At 38.2% G+C, this 23,356-nt stretch overlaps 1 protein-coding gene across 3 annotated transcripts in view; it reads left to right on the top strand.

Moving 5' to 3' along the window:
• The window catches only part of LOC117418232 (myopalladin-like), a 103,741-nt gene that overhangs the window by 15,950 nt on the left and 64,435 nt on the right, over nt 1-23,356 (top strand). For all 3 annotated transcript variants that reach the window (XM_034925929.2, XM_034925928.2, XM_034925927.2), the window contains exons 3-7: nt 12,130-12,305; nt 13,551-13,602; nt 15,417-15,549; nt 16,619-16,693; nt 18,666-18,807. In XM_034925929.2, the coding sequence (XP_034781820.2) occupies nt 12,130-12,305; nt 13,551-13,602; nt 15,417-15,549; nt 16,619-16,693; nt 18,666-18,807 (578 nt within the window). The remainder of the gene's footprint in view (nt 1-12,129; nt 12,306-13,550; nt 13,603-15,416; nt 15,550-16,618; nt 16,694-18,665; nt 18,808-23,356) is intronic.

Raw genomic sequence — 23,356 nt, 5'->3', positions numbered from 1 at the left:
TCATGTATTTAATTTTGTGAAGTGCTTTTTGCCTTTGTTTGAAGCCACATAATAATGATCTGTAAGGTTCACTTTTTATTGTTGATGGATAGCCATGTTCTTTGCAATCCACAAAAATGGAAAACATTACATGATGTATTGGCCATCCTTGCCCTAGCCTGTCAGGCCTTTCAACTCTGAAGGGCTGGGTTGAAGTCTAACCCAGATCACAAGTGCACAGTTTGGTTGACTCAGCATAACCATCTAAAATGCTTTGCAATATAAAAAAATAAGTTCTTAATCAGATATTTGGCAATTTCTCAGTGCTCACAGCTTCTATTTCTTTATGAAAGTGGAAATCTGTTTCTCCAGAATGGCCCATGGAATCACCATTTAATCACACTATGTAACACAATTTTTGTTCCTGGGTAGTAAGTGTTATTTCCTAATTGTTTATGCCTCAAAAGTATAGAAAATGGCTATTATTCCACACAAACTTTGCTTTTTTGACCAGGAATGATATTTTGAAATTTACCTATTTCCAATGAGAAAACGGGCGGATTTGTGTCTTTTCGTTCACATAAAGTCAGAAAAAAACAACATATGAATACAAATTAACATGTATTTATACTAAAGTAATACAAAAATGACTACAAAAGATTTAGAAGTGAGTAGTTTTCACTTTCACGAATCAGCCTCCAAATGTAGTCTCCCATCATGTTCTCGTTATACTGTCCTTCATTGACAGCTCATCCAGGAGCCTCAAAGCCGTGCTGTTCCATAATGGTAACAAGTACCCGTCTCTTCCCCTGGTTCACTCGGTGCACCTCAAAGAGGATTACAACAGCATCAAGACCTTGCTGGATGCCTTGAAGTATGATGAGTACGGCTGGGACCCCCGGAAGGTGCTGATGCCACCACTGCACATCAAATTCGGCCTTATGAAACAATTTGTCAGAGCTCTAGATAAGGAGTCGGCAGCCTTCAAGTACCTTCAAGACTTCTTCCCTAAGCTGTCTGAGGCAAAGGTCAAAGCCGGTGTCTTCGTCGGACCACAGATAAAGAAGATCCTGGAGTGCAATGAATTCCCCAAGAAGCTCACTAGTAAGGAGAAAGCGGCTTGGAACAGCTTTGTCGCAGTGGTTCGGGGCTTCCTGGGCAATCACAAGGCCGAAAACTATGTGGAGCTGGTTGAGACTCTGGTGAAGAACTACGGCACAATGGGCTGGAGGATGTCCCTCAAAGTCCATATCCTTGATGCTCATTTTGATAAATTCAAGGAGAACATGGGAGCGTACTCAGAGGAGCAAGGCGAGCGCTTCCACCAGGGTATACTGGACTTTGAACGCCGCTACCAAGGACAGTATAACGAGAACATGATGGGAGACTACATTTGGAGGCTGATTTGTGAAAGTGATTTACAGTATAATCGTAAATCTCGAAAAACTACTCACTTCTAAATCTTTTGTAGTCATTTTTGTATTACTTTAGTATAAATACATGTTAATTTGGATTCATATGTTGTTTTTTTCTGACTTTATGTGAACGAAAAGACACAAATTTGCCCGTTTTCTCATTGGAAATAGGTAAATTTCAAAATATCACTGTCCTGGTCACAAAAGCAAAGTCTGTGGGGAATAATAGCCATTTTCTATACTTTTGAGGCATAAGCAATTAGGAAATAACACTTACTACCCAGGAACCAAACAAAAAAAAAATTGTTACACAGTGTCATCAGTTATCAGTAATGCATGCAGTCAGACAGTACCTGCCAACCGAGCACCTGCTATCAGCCTTTTAACAGAATCAGTCAGATCTGCTGCCTTGCCCATAATTGTAACTGACTTGAAACAGGGAGATGCTGCGTTTATATAGCAGAATACATGTCAGGGATTTGCAAAACAACTTATTCAGCCACATGAGCCCCTTTACACGTCAGAAGTACAGAATTTGCCGAGCTGCACTCTTTAAAATAACGTGTGAACATTTTCATGCGCACCAGTTAAAACCTATCTTTCAACGGTGCCGAGAGGTTGCAATGGTGAAAATGTGTGTTCTAAGTGCACAAGTCTCAGTGTTGCAATGGTCTAAAGTCTGCCCTTGTGAATAGTTAAGTTATCTGGCAGCAGTCCTACATTCTGTGGGACTGGAGAGTGCGCTGTGTCTGAATGTTGTCTTTGGCTTTTACTGAGGATAGTTGAACTGGTTGACATTTAATGAAGCAGAGCCATACAGGTTAGATCACAAAACAGCTTAGCTCTGACGAGTCACTGGTTCTTCTGCAGTATTAGATCCATTTAACCCAAGATGAGGATCATTACTTCAATCATTTACTTCAATTTCTTAACTCATACTTTTTAAAGGAGAAAAACACATTAATTTAATAAACCTCGAACCAAACCACTAGACAATATAATTTAACATATTTATAGACTCAAAATTGTTTGTTTCTTAGTTTTTTAACTGATGTGAAATTTTCCCCATTCATATAAATGGGAGTTAATACTTAAGATGAGAATAAACACTGTATGTTTGTTTGAATGAACATGAACATGCTGTATGTTGGCTACAATCAGTGATTACATGGAAAAACAGGAAACTAATTTTCTTTGAGTAATGATACATAATTGTCTTTTGGACTGGAACAATTATAGAACAGGTTTGTACATCTGACAAGCTGAGTTTCCATCTCTGTTGGATTGGTATTTCTGTCCAGCAGGCTATATTATATAAACAGATCGAAAAAGTTCCTTCACATGTGTAAATTATACATTATTTTAACAACCTATATAATGCACACTGAAAAAGGCTCTGGGAACATCCGTGACTCCAGGAGCATTTACAAATAAACTGAACATGTCTATAGTGCTTCTTTCCTCCTGGAGCAAACTAATTGAAGCAAACTTCAATTTTTTTGACATTGGACTGATTAGTTCTCTGTCAATATGCATTTAAAATTAAGAGACCTAAAATGTCCTCTTCCTTCAGTTTACAATAATGGCATTCAGTATGTTTTACCTTTAAGTAACTGAATTTGTTATTGTATTTGAAATATTTACAAATTGTACTAGTGCATGGGTGTTGGTGAGGTGTTTTTTTTTTTTCCAGAAATCTATTTAATGCGATATTGGAAGACAATGTCATGTAAATAGTCAAGTCAGAGATGAGGAGTTTTGATGTGCAGTATTTATCGTGCTATATTCTGAGAGTATCTACAAAATACTACAGGATCATAGGAACCACCAATGTTAAAAGGGAGTGTATTGTAGTTTGCTATTGGAAGTTAATGTGAAATTATTGTTTATGGAGTTTTAGAGGGGTAAAGAAGGTGGAGATTGCACATTTATTAAAAGAATAATTCATGTTTTGCTTTGTTAACTGGTTAGTAGTTACCAGGAAAAAAAATCAATATCTTTTGAGAACACATTTGTGAAGCAGAATAAAACTCTTGTAACAGTAAACTATCATTTGGAAAGAAACAACTTAAGTGCAAGGAGGAGCAGTTTTTATTATCATTCTAAGTATTTTTATGTGTGTTTTTCATAATGTTGTTCCTCACAGAAAATGTGCCTTCCAAATAGCACCCTGTGGCTTGTTTGTGAAGCAGTATGATGCTGTTGCTAAGGTATAGAGTGTGCAATCCAGAATTTAATATGATGGAACAGGGGAGATCATGTGACTGCATTGGCTGTATGATGTGCTGCACTGGTCTATGTGACAGAAAAATCCAGTGAGGAGCTAAGAGGATGCAGTTTTATCTCCAAGCCCTTGCACTATTTGAACTATATAGTGTATTATTGCAGCCTGTAAAATAATAGCTGTGTTTCCAAAATATGATGTAGCTCCTTTTTAAGGTCTAACTAATGTTAACTATATTTTTTGTTTGTTTGTTTTTTTTGTAATCCCATGCCTATTGACTCTTCCAGTACATGTATGTTAACTATTAGAACTAGCAGCAGTGCTGTATTCAAACAACCACCAAGGCAACAAGTTCGGTGTCCAAAATTGGTTCCGCAGTGGGCTTAAGGTTGAACACACTAAATAAGCTGCAAAACAAGGACAGCTTTTCATGGCTTCTCAACACTGTAAAACATGATTAAGTGTTCCCAAGCCTGGTTTGTATTCTTGCAGAGAACAATGAATTAAGTCATTTATCCATATGTAAATGTAAAACGGGGTGTTTTATAAACAAAGCATTTATGGCAGAGTTCTACAATACTGTATACATTACTTCCATCAGATAATTGTTTTCGTCTATGAGATTACACTTATAGAAGCTGTGCAAAATAACTAATTATACTGTAATTATACTATATTCTGAACATGTTAAACAGGTCAAGGAACAAAAGCTAGAACGTACGTATTTATAAAGCCCACAAAATATAAGATTAAGGTGTAGGTTGCTCCATAGTAGCTGAAGGGTCTCACTCACTAAGGGTGTGTGGCAAAGTGGTAAATGGTAACAGGTGTATAGCAGGTGCAGTGCGGATACAGTAATTCCAAGAACGCACAGACAACAAAGTACGGGTGAAAATGATTGTTTTAATGGTTTATAATCCAATGGTCTGATGACCCGCCAGTAAATAATAAAGAGCTGGCAATACACAACAATGTGCATTGCCCAGTAATAAAACGAAGGATTGCAGTCCCTCAAATAATAAACACGGTAGAAAACACACCCAATTAGACACACACGATCACTGTTCCAAAGTGAGTGCTCTCAGTGCTTGTGGTGAAATACAATATAATACCTGCTATTAGTGAAACAAGTGCTAGTAACAATGTTTATTCGTGACGGTAGTGCAGTGGTGATCCGGTTTCGTGCTGGCCCTTGGCGACAGCTCCGGATCTGTGTTTAGCCGTCTAGTGATAACAAACACAGACAATTACTAAACAGACAAACAAACAAACAAAACACTCACTAACTCCTTTCGTTATTTATTTTGGGCAATCTCCCGGTCCTTCTAGTTTTCTCGTAACAAAAACCCAGGCGAAGGAAAAGATTTACAATTCTCCAGCCCGTTTTATGCGATTATGCATGACCCTTGGTAAACGATTACAGCTGACTCTATGGCCTGCAGCTGCTACCTCGTTTACCTTCCAGGTCAATACATTCTCGCACTGGAGTCTCGTCTTTTTCCAGTCTGACTGACTTCCCGACCCAGGGAATGAACTGTCAGGACAACCTGTCCAAAGCCTTTCCCTTTCGTTACTTCGTATCCTCACAGGTCGAGAGGGAGATTTACAACCAGAACTCATTATATTTCCGTCACAGGGTGGTAACGGTTTTACTGCTTGGTAAATGTGTTTACCACACAGTATTTCTTTTGTCATATACAGTGTTCCTGATACCATGCAGTAAATGCGATTTACCTTGTATAAAATAACATGTAGTATATATTATCTCCCTGCCAGAAAGCAGGCTGTTATTTACCATGTGGTAAACTGTCGTAATGCGTAGTAAAATACTGTGTGGCGATATATGCTAATGAGGTCTTTCAGCACGTGGTATAGTTAACAGTTAGATGGAGCTATACCTTCAGTTAACTGCTTTTTTTGACAGGTAGCCATAGTTTGAAATCCCCTCCTAAGACTGCTCACCCTTTAGTGAATGAGGCGCAAAGTCTACTGTCTTGTGCTAGTGTTCCAAACACAGAAGGGAGTAGCAACAGAGCAAGTCAACCTCAATGCACACAGCATCTTAACCACCATACAGAACAGCCAGGCTAGTCTGAGCGAGCAGGTACACAGTACCTCTGTTACAAGTACTTTAATATAAATCATGTGGTCATCATCTTTACACATGATGAGTCAATCAATGCCTGCATTTCATTCACAAACTTTTTGTGTATTTCTATGTGCTGTTGCTTTTGAAGCAGTCCTCCACTGTTTAGGACCCTGAGTTTAAATTCCATAATGGCATCAACAACATATCAAGACATTTGAAATGCTTACCGGTACCACAGATTTCTAAATGGATATCATTTCTTAAAGGAAACTAATTAATTTGATTCCAAGACAGAACCACAGCCATGTATAAACCAATAGCAATACTAGCATGGGCCCTTGGCTACTAATTGAATAGACCTCATGGTTTCTGAAAAAGACAACACCATTCCTGTTTCTGCAAAAAAGCAAGGGAATAATATGGGCAACAGAGCATTCTCATTGTAAACCTAAAGACTGTACAGTGCTTACGCTAATATGTTCCTAAAATAGAAAACTATTATGGTACCAGTGATAATGGATCCTGAATTTCTGGCACACGGTAATCTACTAGTAAGCAACATATAAATAAGGTAATATTGAAAGCAGTGGATAGTGAGCAATGCTCATGAATATTTGGAAGATGAGTGGGCAAGCAAGTAAAGCCCTGAAAAAATAGATCATATCTAATTATAGAGCACCAGCAGGAGGAATGGATCTTAGTGCTCATATAATGTCCAAAAGCATATACTTACTGTAGTTTATCTTTTGTGTAATGTAAAGCATGAATACATTGAACTTTGTTTGGATCAAAATGGTCTTTCACTGGTATATTTGCAAATAAACATTGTTTAAAACACAGAATGCAAGTATTTCTCCAATTGTTCTTCTAGGTTTAAAAAGGGCCCAGTTATGAGCCTGTTAACAGTGCCCAAGTTCACTTGTGGGTATGGGAGAAAAAGCTATTAGTATTCAATTAAAAAAAAATGATATAAAGATAGCCAAGTTAACAAGATACAGTTAATACCTGTGTAACAGGGCAGAGGCTGGGTGTGAACAGGCAACCACACACACCTCAAGAGAGTGTTATAACCACTGTGTAAAACAGCTCGGCTGGACTGCTTTCATGGTTATAGAGCTTTTGACTTCATCTCCTCTCACTGACAGGAACAGAATCCGTAAAGGCAGTGCATCACACATATTGAAATGTGTATAGGGTAGGAACCCTTCATTTAGCACCCCGGAGGGATATTTTGGTAGAAAAAAGTTTTTGTAACAAAATTGTTTTCTGTGTAAATCTGGTTCACACTGCCTTGATGTTTTAAGGCCTGCTAACAATATTGTGTATGGGTTCAGTTAAAAAAACGACTGAGTAACATACATACAATTATAATGCACATTGGGCATTGTTTTAGTATTCTCAGTGTTTATTTGTGTATTTAGCTGACTACTTATTCCACAATGTGAAACAAAGGAACATACAAATACATACTTATCCAATGCAGAAAAGCAGAGAATGACATCACAGAGCAGTAGATTGTAATGACCAGTTCCTCTACCAATACATCTGTATGTCAACTGTAGGCACAAACCCTGGTCTTGTGGGTACACATTTGCCCACTGCCACTGCTTTGAGGACCTCTGCTTTAGTATGACTGCCACTTTTATGAGTAAATACCAAGTACTATAAGAGATATAAATAGATTCAGAATGTGTGCAAACAACACAGTGTGACCACGTTAGGGGAGCATGGCTAGCTATAGTTGTATGAAAGTCTGTTTTGGTTAAGAAGCAAGCCACTCATACATACTGAGGTTTTGACCCAAAAAGGTTCCAGCTTAAACAATACCTTTTACAAGTTTGTCTAGTTAGAACCCAAACAGTGCTACTTTATTGGCATTCAAATAGATTTTATTGTGAGTTTCCAGCATCATGTCCTCACATTATGCAATGATACATTTAATACTTTAAAATCAGTTTAAAAACAGAACATTGGTCCATACTGGTACAGTGTGTGCTGCTGCTGAACTGTAGCCGGAAGTTCTGGGCTTGTATAAATATTAATGTTAATACCAGTTTTCGTTTCTCTTGTTTTTGGTTTGTTTCCCAGATAAGCATTGGATTATTTATTGCCTTAGTTTGTGAAACTAAGGCAGCTGCTGTCTTTTATTATAACCAGCACAGGATGCATACTGCATCCCCCACGACAAGTATAGTGGGCAAGATTCTCAGAAAACCATGTTAGTTTAGAATTGGATTTTTGTAACAAATGGATATTTATAGTGAATATCAAAACTTTTTAGGTAACTTACAGATCCTGTTAAGGTGTTGAGATTTGCTTGGATGATTCCTTGTCATATGTTAGCTAAATAATAATGAGCTATTTGCATACTTAAACGGAGGAAGTGTCCACTAATTGGAGGAATTATCACACATAAATGCCAGAAGTGTCTGTATTTATCCATGTTTAAAGCTGCAAGAAAAATCTGTCTGGGCTTAATATTACAGATACTGGTATTTGAGAGTCGATTCTGTTTCTCACTAACATAAACATATAGGACTATGGATTCCACTGATTACATACTTTTGTTTATGGTAGTGTGAAAATGTATGAAAATAATATAAATAAGGCTTTTTAAATAAAATATAATGTATCCATTGTGTTTGGACTTGCTCATTAATACCATTACTCTTGTTAAGCAAAGGGTCTGAATTTAACAGGTGTTACTCTAATGATTGAGTTGCAAGAATTAAGACCTGCAACAGATGTCTGTCTAAAACAAGGAAAGGCTGATTTGTAATGTTACCATGGAAACATGTTCAGCTTAGAGTAACCAGACTAACCCCAGGGTTCAAAGAATGAGTTATGAAGAAAGGCTGACGGAACTATGGCAAGCCAAATTATCATTTAGAGATATCTCTAATTGCATTTTAAGATATCTTGAAATATATAGAGATATCTGTAAAACATTTCAAGATATCTCAAATTGAATTCCAAATATCTTTAAGTGTGCAGTTTTTAAGATATCTATAATTAATTTAAAGATATCTGTAAATCAATTTGAGATATCTAAAAATGAAATAAAGATATCTCAAATTGATTTACAGATATCTTTAAATACTATGGAAACCATATGGATTGTGCTAGCATGGCACGCCAGACTGTCATTTAGAGATATCTTAAAATGAGGGTTTTAAAGATATCTCTAAATCATTTAAAGATATCTCAAAATAACTTCCTGTTCATTTAAAGATATCTTTAAATCATTTGAAGATATCTTCAAATAACTTCCTGTTCATTTAAAGATATCTCTAAATCATTTGAAGATATCTTCAAATAACTTCCTGTTCATTTAGAGATATCTCTAAATATCTTCCTGTTCATTTGAAGATATCTTTAAATGGACAGGAAGAGCATTTTCACAGGAAGTCATTTCGAGATATCTTGAAATAGCTTCCTGTTCATTTGAAGATATCTTCAAATGATTTACAGATATCTTTAAATGATTTAGAGATATCTTTAAATGAATATGACATTATTTAGAGATATCTCTAAATGATTTAAAGATATCTGAAAAGTATTTAAAGATATCTCAAAAACATTTAGAGATATCTTAAAATGATTTAAAGATATCTAAAAATGCATTTTAGATATCTCATTTAAAGCTCCATTTAAAGATATCTGTAAATCATTTTGAGACATCGCTAAATGTATTTTAGATATAATGATTTAGAGATATCTCTAAATACATGAAGATATCTTCAAATATTTAGAGATATCTTCAAATATTTAGAGATATCTGGAAATGATTTAGAGATATCTTCAAATATTTAGAGATATCTATAAATGAATCAGAGATATCTCTAAATGATAATTTGGCTTGCCATACGGAACTGAATTAGAACAAAGATTGACGTTCAGTAGCTTTTATTATGTAACTCCAGAAAATGAAAAAAACTTTAATTTAAATTGTGCTGTATTGTTTTACGGATCATTTTCCTCTGTTTACCAGCTGAGCAAGTAGCATTTAGGCAGGTCATATTTAATCATTTTTGATACATACAGCTCAAATGTATTCAAATATTATAAGGGGTGCCTTATTCTCATTCTTAAAACTCTTCAGCTATATTATATCCACACTAGATGGAGCTACACCTTCAGTTAACTGCTTTTTGTGAGACTTGTGAAATTATAGTTTGGAATCCCCTCCTAAGACTGCCCACTGTCAAGTTCCGTCAGCTCAAACACAATTTTAAAAAACACATTTATAGCTTTATTCTTTTATATACCAAACGATGTGCAACACGATCACGGTTTCAGAGGGCAAAGAAAATTCAGCACACCCAGTAGTTAGGAAGCATGGTCAATAAAGCTGAAACAACAGTAGAGAATGCTAGAGAACACACATAATAGGACGTTAAACAGGTAAGATGTAAGAAATTATACATTATGAAAATGGTAATATAAAGTATGCCTTTATTGCCACTCTTAATCTCAACATTTAAACATTTCCAACATTTAAAACAACATGATTTTCATACAACACACAACACTTTTTGATGCAGTCTTTAAAGTTGTTGCATCAAATAAAATGCCATACATCTTACCTGTTGCACACTTTCATTAAAACATGCCATCAGGTACTACAGTAGGTTCTTAGTTTGCTTGTCTTGCTTTCCAGAAGGTCTGTTACTGCTTTACTTCCAAGGTCATTTAACCTCACCTCATGTCTTCGAGGTCAAAAAAAAAAAAGATTTCCATTACACGAGAGTAGATATTAAAACTTCATGCTGATTTGAACTCGGCTCTCGCCAAGATAAGCACCAACTAAGACGTAGCTTTACAGTAAACTAATGTGATCCATATGCGTCTCCATCCATTTACGTTTCCTTCCATATGATGATGTAGATATCCTTCTGTCTGGTGTTAATGGCTGAAGTGTAATGCTGGCTCCAGGGATCAGCTTATTTTGCCTCCCTGGCGCATCAGCACACACAACGGCTGCGATGCTGGCTCCGGGGATCAACCAAAGTGCGGCCTCCCCAGCGCAGCAGCATGACAACCGTCTGGATTGAGCTAAGTAGGGTACATCTCTGGGGTTTTCAAGTGGGCACCTTCCATCCTCAGTGTTTCGTCTAAGCATCTTACTGAATGCAGAGCATGCCAAGGCCTGAAGGGGTGGGGACAATTTCACTCTCCAGGTGAAATGACTACTGTAAAACTGTATAGGGAACTTCAACTTTAAGTACAGAAGGGTGTCATGGCAACACAGGCCGTGACCCAGGTCATAGATTCGTGGATCAGGTGTATTCCTAAATGTGAAGTAATCTTAAAATAACTTAAATCTCTTAAAAAGCCTGTACCTTCATGAGCCATCAGTCTTTCAGAGCATTACATTATATAACTTAGAATTATCCTCACAAGCAAACCAGGTGTTCACCTGAATGTCTGTGTGGAGAAAGATCAAATAACAAATACCAGATGCCTAGAAATAAAAAAGTTACATATACTGTACTAAAAACAGCATCTGCAGATGTTCTGTTTCCATGATACTCACAACATTCCTTACTTATAGGTCTTACATTTTAAATAAAGGTCAGAGTTATGATTTTTGTTGTTGTGTCAGATAAGCCAAGGTGACAAATGTATTCCTAATAAACATATACAACAAGAAGTACTTTTTAATATGCTTACAATGTAGACCAGGGTTTGATTTGATGTCTAACATATATCCATGTTAAGTTATAATTATATAGCTTTACTACAAATATGCTCTACTTGTCAAAAGCTTGCCTACGGTGTCTACTGCATGTCAATATAAGCAGCATTGAACCAATGGGCAGAATGTGATAAATAAACACATTCTATTTGTAGATCTGCTTTAAATAATAGTCTTCTGTGCACCAGACAATGTAGAGGTGCAGAGTGGAACATAAATACTGGTTTATTAATTGAACTTGAACTTAATTGCTTCAGTATACTTTTTACTATATAAGGACAGTGTTAGTACGACCACCATCTAGTGAACATGTACTCTAGAACTGAAGAACAGCTTCTGAATCAAACTTGACAAAAAACAAACATAAGTATTTGAGTAAATGCAATACAAAATATTCAGAAAGGTAAGAGGATGGGAAAATGTTATTTGAAGCTATTTTAAAGTCGCTATTTTGTTAGCTACAATTACTTGTGTTTGCTTATTGTTGCTGGGAAACAGCAGCCATATCCTCTGTTTTAATAATAAAAATATGTGTACAGTTTGACTATCTGGATCAGCTTTAAAGTACTAGAATCTTACCCAATCCACATTGTTAATAATTATACCTTCTATTCTAAGGGCTTTCTCTGGAAGTTATTAAAAAGTTGCCTGAGGTGTGTTATTGAGAAGCCATCTGGTTTTCTGCAGGTCTGTCTCACTCATAGAATTTTCTGCTGTCTTGCAGGTGGTTCTGTGAAGGCAAGGAGCTTGAGAACAGCCCAGATATTCAGATCCTCAATACCGGGGACCTGCACTCTCTGATCATCGCTGAGGCCTTTGAGGAGGACACCGGACGCTACTCCTGCTTTGCCTCCAACTTCTATGGGACAGACTCCACCTCTGCAGAGATCTATATAGAAGGTGGGGGAAAAAGGTTTAGGGTTTATTTCATCATGCCATTTTCTTTTTCGATTAGTCAATAGACTTACAGCATATTTGAACAATTGATTTTTCCTGTTTCATTGATAAGAACAAACAACCCCCCCCTTCCTGACAACACTCTACACATACACACACCTTTCAATCACCGATTGATGGCTAAAAATGATCACAGTAATAATTATTATCAAGCTCTAAAGCCCTCTAGACAGCTTTAGGTTTGGGACCCCCTCCATCTGCCCTGCCCTTTCCTGATAGGAATGGTTACCAAGACAACAGATCAGGCTGAGTGCAGGAACTTAGTTGAAGGGCACATCAGGGGAAAATGACCAGTCTCCGCACAACGAAAACTCACAAGGCTGGACTGATATCTACAGGCAAAAAAAGGCACCCATGTTACCCAATATTCTTTTCAACAATTTTGTTTTTTGGTTTTATATGACCAGTTTTTTTTTGTCCACATATACAAAACCAGGGGTAAAATAGTTAATGATTTCAGAATATGTTTCTCTTAAAATTTTTTGGATATGCTTTAGCGTGAAGTAGCTTGCCTTCACGCACTTCAGCCCTTTCACATTTGTTTTAAACAGTGTTCCTTTAACCCTGACATATTAGTCTGCAATACATTTTAGAGTGTGGCTTATTGTGTCACTTTAGCTAAAATTTAGTGGGTGCTGATTACCGATCTCCTATTGATGGAGCCACTAATCATTTAAAGTGTGTACAGAAAAGAATGGCAAGTATGCAGGTCAGGAGTGATGGCTATATATGTAAATAAACATAAGGTTCACATCAGAGCAGAGGATATTTTTAAAGTAAAGAAGTAAAGTAAAGTTAGAAGTGTTTCATAGAAGTTTGAAGCTTTCATTAGGCGTGAGCATTCACATTGGCTCTGGCGTTCCTGCAGGTTAGTCACCTCACCACACTACAGAAGTACCTACAAACAAGTTACACAGTTGGCTGTAGCGGCCCCCTTCAGAGCTGGGCTTTGTCATCCCAGAGGCCACTAGCTTGCCATCATAGCCTGTCAAGCTCCTTGGTATAAAGAGCCAATCGGTATGGTGGTGGGATCAGAGGACTACTGACCTACAGTACAGTTCTAATGAGCTGTTGTGAGGAGTTACAGCAGTAAGGAAACATAATCAGGTTCTAAATTGGAGTGAAATAATTGGACATAAAATGCTTATTAATAAGTAGGGTTTAAAGATTATTTTTTATTTGGTACAGGTGCCTCGTCATCAGAATCTGAGGGTGAACCAAACTTTGACAACATTGCACCGTAAGTATAAGTGCAGAAAAGGGACACACACTTATCACTGCCCTCTTCTTATCAGTATGTAGAAAAACAGTAGTATCACAATTAAAAATACTTATTTCACTTAAAGCTCAACACAGGTGATTCCTTAGAAGCAAATAACATTCATATTTCATATTCCCTATAGGTGTATGTAGATTAATGATTTTATATAGATGATGGAAGTACTACTCAATATCAAGTTCCATGTATTGGAGACAAAATAAAATGAGGTGCACCACACTGTCTCATTGTCACCTGCCTCTCTAATTTACAATGTAAAGCAATGATGAATGCTGGAAAAACTTCAGCAAAAATATTTTGCATCACTCTATAGAATTGCCTAATAGGCCCATTAAATCTGTAAAGGCTGTTAAAAGTTACCATTTCATGCTTTTATAATATCATCTTACAACTTCCACAATTTAAAAATGATCTAAACAGTGGGAGATCTGATCATAATATTTATAATGCAACAGAGTGCACATGTCATCTCTCACCTCTACTATAGAAACCAGCAGGGGCATGCCTGTCTGTATGCTCTGCAGCTCTGGGCAAAGTTTAGTATCACCTTATAGAACTAACTCATTTTGTTTTATGAAGTCGGACGAAACCTGCTGAATAATGTTACGTTAACATATTAAATGACATACCGCTTTGTAGTTTTCCATATACTTAATGAAAAACTGATACAAATTAAAAAATGTCACATTTCGAAATCTAACATGAAATACTGTACTACTATTATGGTTTCCAGTTTACTTTTGTGATATCATTTTGTAGTTTCTTTGATTACATGATGTTAAATAAAATATCTAAATTATGTTTATGTAGTTTTTTTTTTTTTATGTCTCAATCCTAAAATGCTAGGTGATGCAAAATTTTGGGCCATAGCTGTACACTGGGATAAATTCTCAAAGCTATCTACCCCTAATTGTCATTGGTGCAATTCTGTAAGAAAAAAAAATCTATCTATATATATATATATATATATATATATATATATATATATATATATATATATATATAGAGAGAGAGAGAGAGAGAGAGAGAGAGAGAGAGAGAGAGAGAGAGAGAGAGAGAGAGAGAGAGATTTTAAAACGAATAAGAAACAACCAAGGACATTAAAAGTCTGAGTTGTTTACTTATGGTTTTGTAACTTTATTGAGTGCATTCTGTTCCATTGTCAAAAAGTTGTGCTGATGACAATTTGGCGTTAAAGTAATTGTAACTAACAAAATAGTAATGGATTGTCTCCACCATGCACATCCATTTATTTTATCCAGTCTCAAATTTGCAGTTTTGAATGAAACACAAGTTTAGCAAACATGTTTTTCCATTTTAAAATGTGACATCCGGTACTACACTAGGTTGAAAGCCATGCCATGTACTTCCTGTGTCATTTAACCAGGGGCTGGGGGTGGGGGGTGACACTGTCAACACCTTCACTGACTTATTTCCTGTCAATAACCAATTAGTTGCTTTCCCTAGTATCTGACATGCTTTTAGCTAGTAAGATGCATTGACCCAGAAACAGGTAAAATGACCAACAAGGTAAGACTTCCTGGAAGGAAAGGCAAGCAAACTGAGAACTTTTGAGACCAATGTGGTACTGTAAGTGCAAAATGGGTAAGATGAAATTAATTTGTTAACTACAATTACTTAACAGATTTGATAATGTAGCCCACTGGCTCCACCATTGCTGTTGAGCCTTCAAGTGATTTTAACCCATACTGAGCCTCAAAATAACCTGATGTTGTGTTCCTGTTTTCCTGTATTTTGTTTCTAAAATCCCCAAGGATCCAGGAGAACACCTCAGTGTCTTTGACAGTTTCGTCCCCACCACCCAGCGCTGAAGTTGTCCATCAAGACGTCAGCCCAGTCTGTAGTACCCCGGTTCAATCTTTAAGTCATCAACTGCCAACACAACAGGTGTGGTCTTTGTGACGGCATAAGAAACATTTGATCTTTTTTAAAATTGGATGTCAATTATGTAATGTGACAGACAGCTATGCAATTCATACATTCACAAAACTGAATTGACTGCTCTGTGTACTGTGTAAAGATGTTTAGATGTTCGGATGTCTGAGCGTTTTTTTCTTTGCAAGCATATTAATTATCACTTGTGAAGGCCCTGTTCGATAGATATGAAAATTTGTATCCAGGTTCATTATGGTGGGTGAATGGAACAGGCACAGTTGTAGATGTTTTTAATAAAAGGAGTTCCCCCCAAATTTTAAAAACCTATAAATAGATCTATTTGCATATTTATTTGCTAGCACTCATTGGTGCTATTTAGCAAAACCCCTTCTATTTGTAATCTTATTTATTCTTATTATTTGAGTTTAATTTGAGACTTTTCTTTCCATGTTGTTTATTTTGGAGATGCGGTTTAAATGAATTGAGGTGCAACATTCAGCAATATGAATAATGGTTTTGGACATATTAATGGTCATAGGCTAGCTTCACTGGTGAAAGAAATACTCCTGGAAAAGATATGCTCTAATGCCCAAAAATAGAATTCATGTGACATCACTGATGTGTAGTGAAATACCTGCGTATGTCAACTATGCACAGTCTATATCTGGCATTCAATTTGATTGGACATTTAGGTGTGGTTTCACAAACCCTGATTACCACTAGTCCTACTTTACCTAAATTAACATCATGTAGTCCAAGATTAGTGCTAATCAGGGTCTATGAAACACGACTGCAGTATTTGTCATTAAGTTAAGTAATCTGTTATGTATAAAACATCCAGCAGATGGCGATGGTGTACATACTTTTAGTAAATAGAGGGTACTTGGTCAAGTAATGATAGCACAAGTGGTGATCATGCACAGAAATATCAAAGATGGGTAAGGATGGAAGATCACAAACGGCATGAAAGAAACTTGTCCAGAACACAAAGTCTTTTTTTTTAAATGTTTCATTTTGTCTTACAATTTATATTGCTGTTTTAACTGATATTTGCTTGTTGTTTTTTTGTGAATAATTTCAGAGTCAAAGCCCACCAAATAGTTATCTTCAGGGGTTGGATGGGAGACCAATCATGGCTGCTCCAGTTTTTACAAAGGTAAATGTTTACCTCAAGCACCATGTTTAAAGGGTGAATTTGATGTGGTAGCCTATTCAACAGCATGACCCATTACAAATATTATAAGGTAAAAGATATGGAACATGAATAGGTTGATTTTCTCTGCAAAATTAGTTTAGCTACCATCCCATTCCATGTGCTGACTGAATGTGTATTTCAGGAATACTTTGGAACCCAGCACCAGGCTCACTGTATTGTAACTCAAAGATTATCCATTTGTGTTAATCCAAGTGCAATTCATCACTGAAAACAATCAGACAGTTTCATGCTCTGAATCTGGCTTCTGGTGAAGTGTATAGCTTTATAAACCCTGAAGTGTGTCTACAATGCAATTCCACACAGCACATAGATGCAGTGGATAACATGTAGGTCGGTCAGTATTACATGTAGGTCGGTCAGTATTGTCTCAGAATTACCAGCAGAGGGAGTTGAGAGAACAGCAACAGCTGGGTCGTGGATTCAAACCTGGAATTTTCCTGGTCCCAGACCTCGGCTCCTACTGCTACTGTCTCTTGGCATTGAAAATGTATGAAATACAGTATGCCTAACATACGTTAATTCATCAAATAGAATAGTTTACATTCTACTGCTGTGGCTTCATTTGTGCTACAATTGGTAGAGAACTAGTTCATTACTGGTACCACTTGCAATGTCATAGAAGATCATTTGGTAATGCTAATACACCTTCTGGGAACCAAAATCAAGTAGAAAGAATCAGGCAGAAGAAAGCGTTCTGCAGCAACACACAGTTCTATCATATATTTGAAATGAGCATTAAATCAATACAGCACTGTGGCAAAGAGGTTAACAGTGTGCAGGTGCAGGTGATCAATAATCAGACAGACAACGATAATCCAGGTGCAATGGTATTTAATTGTTTGTATTCCAAGTGCCTGTTGGCGTAACAGCAGTAAATATTAGACAATGTTAACAGGCAATACAGCGGTGTGTATTGCTCTTGTTTAAATCCACGGTTAGTTCCCAAATAATAAACAGTCTCGTTCTTATTCACCTACACGTAACACAGACACAAACACAAACACAAGTCCACAGTGCGTGCTCTAGTGCACGTTGTTAATATACAGTCCTTGATGAAACAAAGTGTAGTGATGTTGATCCAGGTTTAGTGCTGGCCTTTCCATTCACAAAGGAACAGATCACATCACTACGTCCCCTTTTTATACCCATGACCCCTTGGTCAACGAGCGCATCCGCTCCTCCAATCCGCGGATGCCAAGGCGTTTCCCATCCGGGTCACTAGTTTTGTGTGCCATAGCTCCGCCCCCCTTTCTAGATGGTCAACTTCCGCCTAACCCTGGAAATGAACTGTCGTGCCATCCAGTCCAGGGTACTCTGTTCCCTTTACACAGCGCCCTTGCAGGTCAGGAGGGAGATCTAACACCAAGAATCATTCGATCTCTGTCACAGGCACATTGCTTGCTCAACATCAGTGGTACTCACATGTGACTCTTTCAATCCATTACAGGGCCTTGTTCCAACCAGCTCCTTAATCATTGCATTGATCAGTCCAGAGCCTTGTTCCAAGCAAGTCTTTATTAATTGAACCTTGGTGTTCAGTCATTATTAAGAACCTAGTTGGAACAGGGTCCTGGCATTGGAATGGACTAAAAATAGAGACAGCTGAGTGCAGCGCATACTATGCTCTACCACACACACTGTGCAGGCTTTCGTGTTTTGCAGTACTTGTAAATACCCTTATAAAAATGTCCCATAGCAAAAGCACAGCAAAGTAAAGTATAGTGAAAGCATGGTAAAGCATAGGTAAGAATTGTAAAGCCCAGAGATATGGTAAAGCATTAAAAAACATGCAAACCTTGGAAATCTATGGTAAATGCATAGTATATGGGGGAAAAGTATGGAGGAACTTTTCTAAGGGTAACCACACATACTGAAGATCTCCTCACTCAGCAACCTTTTTTTTCTTCTGCAGATGCTCCAGGATTTGACAGCATTTGAAGGACAACTGGTTGTGCTCGAATGCAGAGTAAAAGGATCTCCCTCTCCCAAATTAGACTGGTACAGAGAAGGGTCCTTAATAGAAGACTCTCCAGATTTTAGGATTTTACAAAAGAGTAAGTTATATTTAATGAATAGTGATGTCATCATTTAAAGCAAAAATAAGTGTATTCATGATTTTTTCTTGTTTTTTTTTAAATCTTAAAGACAAGTTTTGTATACTGTCTGGCACGATCTACTACATATATCTGTAAAAGTAATTACACAATCTGGTTATAAACCTGTAAACTGTCCAAAGATCTGCAATGATTTGGAGAATAACAAAAATAGAACCTAATCTAAGACAGAGGTATTCAAATGTTTTCTAACTGGAGGTGGCTTGTGTCTGCCCCTACCCTTAATATACCCATTGTTAATACAGTGTATCATAGAAATACATCAATGTGCAGATTTTTATCATGGTTTTAATACATATTATTGTTAAATCAGATAAACTTTCAAAACAGAACTCTCTACAAAATATGCACTGCAATTGACTGAGGAAGTACTTTTTTTTTTTTTTTTAAACTGAGCTGGTTGTTTCGCAACCCACCTAAAACCTTGTTGTGACCCCCCAAGGTGACCCAGACCATAGTTTGAGATCCCCTGATCTAAGATTTACAATTCCTGAGTCATTTTGTTTCTCTCATTTTGTGATATATCTTGCATTCATTACAATCTAATAACAGAATGACTGAATTGCACTGTTCCAAATTATGCAATATTTTATTAAAGATTATGTGACAAACTTGTTTGGTTTGAGGCAGTAGACCCCTGTAGAATTCTCCAGCAGACCCTTGTAGAATTCTCCAGTAGACCCCTGTAGAATTCTCCAGTAGAATATTGCCTGGAGAGGAGGACTATAGTAGAAAATCATTCACCCAAGGGAAGCCTGTTGTTACCAACAGGGGGTTATAATGCCCGAAGCCGCTGGTAGTCTTCCCGAGGGGCATTTAGTTCTCCACTATGGCTGAATCTGCAGTACATATTTATGAGTCAGTCAAGAAAATAAGTGAGGCAAGGTTGGATAGTAAATACGACTTTATATATTTTGTGTAGATATAGTTGAAACAGCATACGTAAATAAATATTGACTTATGTATTTTATTTAATATTTGTTTACATCGTCAAGTTGAATTTAAGAAAGTCATAAAACAGTGACGTTGTAATCACAATTTTAGTGTTTGGAGCATCTTCCTTTTGTAGTATGTTTTGAAACTCATTTTCTGTCAACTCACAGAATCGGTGTTCAGCCATTTTCTCTTGTGAAGAGTGCAGGGAAGAAAGGTGTTCCTTTGAAAAGGGGCGGGACTGACAGCGATGTGTACCAATCACATGACCGACCGAGACTATTGATCGGTGGTGTAAGGATGTTAGGGCAGTAGTTCAACCTATTCCTTCTATGATGAGGTTTTAACCAATCACATGCCAGGATTTCCAATCACTGACTATATATATACTGTATATATATATATATATTGTGACAAAGCACAACTCACTCGGGTTCGTGCCCCTTTAAAAATACGACCCAGAACAATGAAATGGAGTTTTAAGCGCTAGTGCGCTATTTTTAATAAACACAAAAGTAAACAAAACACACAAAATACAAAAGCAAAATAAACACCTAGCTCCTCTTGGAGCACTAACTCAACTCTCAGGAACACCCTTCCTAACACGGGACAGCTAAGCTGTTTTCCCGTCCTTACAAAAACACACTGGTGTCACACCGCACTTACTTCTTCTCTGGCTACTCGGAGACAGAGCACCTCTCCTGCCTCCTTCTACTCAGCAGCGTAGAGCAGACTGACTGCTCTCCTTATAAACCCTGCACCTGGCTCTAATTTACAATCATAGCCAGGTGCAGGTGATAATTAACAATAAAACAATTAACAGAAAACATTCCGCACATGTTTTTACTGCAGAGAGGTTTTAACCCCCTCCCTGCTGTCTCACACATCCCCCCCCATGTCTTTTCAAGACACCGGCCATACCACGGCCACCTCCCTCCACCCTTAAAAGACCACCCAGCCTCAAGTCCAGCAATGTCCATTGCCGCCCTCTTCCACGGGCGGGCTTGAGGATGGGTCGGTCCTTCCGGCACTGCCAGGAAGGGACCGCAAACCGGCGACACGGGACCCCACCGGGCTAACAGGGCCGACTGAAGCGTAGGCCGGGGCACTGGAGGATGCCGCAGTGGACACAGGTCTTCCCCTGGGAACTGGCGCAGTGATGTCCGATCACCCAGGGGGAGCGAAGCAGCTAACAGGGGGAGCAACAGCGACGTCTGGCAGCAGCCCAGCGACGTCTGGGTGCTCGGGGAGAGCGGAGCAGGTAACCAGGGGCAGAGCTGTGGCCAGTGCTGCAGACTCCTGGGCTCCAGGTCCAGCACAGGGAGGTCCAGGAAGACCGGCAGGGTGTCCAGGAGCAAGGGGTGAGGGACTGGACGCAGCGGCGCCGAACAGGACTGTAGGGGTGGTGGTCGGGGCTGTGGTGGAGGTATGCTTTTCACCTCCTCCCCTCTGGGCTCCTCCCCTCTGGGCTCCGGAAGCGGCGGCTCCTCCCCTCTGGGCTCCGGAAGCGGCGGCTCCTCCCCTCTGGGCTCCGGAAGCGGCGGCTCCTCCCCTCTGGGCTCCGGAAGCGGCGGCTCCTCCCCTCTGGGCTCCGGAAGCGGCGGCTCCTCCCCTCTGGGCTCCGGAAGCGGCGGCTCCTCCCCTCTGGGCTCTGGAAGCGGCGGCTCCTCCTCTCTGGGCTCTGGAGCTGGAGTCAGCAGGGTACCTCTTGCTTGCTCCCACTTTTGGAGTAGCAGGTCTAGCTCTGTCGGCTCCGGATCCGGTAGCCCCCACTCCTGTCTCCACTTCTTTGTCTGCTCTTTCTGAGCAGCGGTGTTACGATTGATCATTGCGATCAATTCTTTAAAATCCATTTTCTGGGTCGTAGGGGTGCCCACACACTCTGCCCGCATTCTCCACCAAATGTGACAAAGCACAACTCACTCGGGTTCGTGCCCCTTTAAAAATACGACCCAGAACAATGAAATGGAGTTTTAAGCGCTAGTGCGCTATTTTTAATAAACACAAAAGTAAACAAAACACACAAAATACAAAAGCAAAATAAACACCTAGCTCCTCTTGGAGCACTAACTCAACTCTCAGGAACACCCTTCCTAACACGGGACAGCTAAGCTGTTTTCCCGTCCTTACAAAAACACACTGGTGTCACACCGCACTTACTTCTTCTCTGGCTACTCGGAGACAGAGCACCTCTCCTGCCTCCTTCTACTCAGCAGCGTAGAGCAGACTGACTGCTCTCCTTATAAACCCTGCACCTGGCTCTAATTTACAATCATAGCCAGGTGCAGGTGATAATTAACAATAAAACAATTAACAGAAAACATTCCGCACATGTTTTTACTGCAGAGAGGTTTTAACCCCCTCCCTGCTGTCTCACAATATATATATATATATATATATATATATATATGTAGTTGTTTTTAAATAACTATGGAACCCAACTATATAAATAATATTCCATAAATCAGATACACAGTATGAAAGAATTCCACTGTCAGTCAACAGCTAAAGGAACTGAATGTTATTTCTGTGCGGGTTCTTTCCCTAGCTTGTTATTGGATACCCATAAAAGGAATTCTGGAAGACAAAAAGAAATAACACTACTGTGACTCATAAAACAATGAATACATGATAACAAAAGCTTTGACAGCATATTCTTTATGTGTTATGGAAGACTGAAATTAAAGCAAAAACACCATTAATCTGCTTTATTAAATGTTTCTGGTTAACTGAATGGGAAAAATGCTTTGTCATTTATTGTGGCATTCATTGTAGCTGTTGTTGCTGGCTTCTTAATGTTCAGCTAAGGGAGCTGTTTGAAGCCATTACATGGAGGAAGGCAACTACCAACACATTTGACTACTTTTTTCTACTTGACTCTTACCTTTGAGAAATACTAAAATAATCTTAAATGTAATGACAAACATTTTGACTAGAAGTCTGTGACGTCCAATAAGTGAAAGAACAAAATGTAACATTTTAATTCTCATGTCTTTGTTTTATTACTATTTGATTAATTTTCTTCTTTTTTCCATTCTTGGCTGTGTGACTAACTAGCCACTCACACCTCTGTAAGCTTAAGGCCCCCTTTGAGGATAACTAGCACGCACCCACTTCTAATGTAACCATAAGTAGATCATTAACACTTTATCAATTGGGGGTGGAGTCCATACTCCAAAGTAGTATGTATAGTGAATCTCAAACCTTAACATCATTTGAAGACATTGAAAAATACTAGGTTAGTCAAAATGTCATTGAATTGAAATGTATTTTAATATTTCACCATTGACTGTTTAATCGTTATGGATGATTTAACTTTTACCTTATTTTTTAGTTTTACTATTAACAGTCTAGAACAACTTTATTACACCTGAATAAGATCTTAAAACGTAAAACACATCTTTTTTTTCTTTTATTAGGAAAGTGAACACCAAGTGTGTTGTTGTGATGTGCTGTAATTGCAAAAAATAATCAGTCTCCATCCATGTCATTTCTGCAAACTGCATTACGATTGTCACCAATGCATTCTAAAAAAAATTGTGTTCCTGTATTTGTT

Source organism: Acipenser ruthenus, chromosome 13, assembly GCF_902713425.1.
Source record: "Acipenser ruthenus chromosome 13, fAciRut3.2 maternal haplotype, whole genome shotgun sequence".
Lineage (NCBI taxonomy): Eukaryota > Metazoa > Chordata > Actinopteri > Acipenseriformes > Acipenseridae > Acipenser > Acipenser ruthenus.
This window is presented reverse-complemented; position numbering and strand designations above follow the sequence as displayed.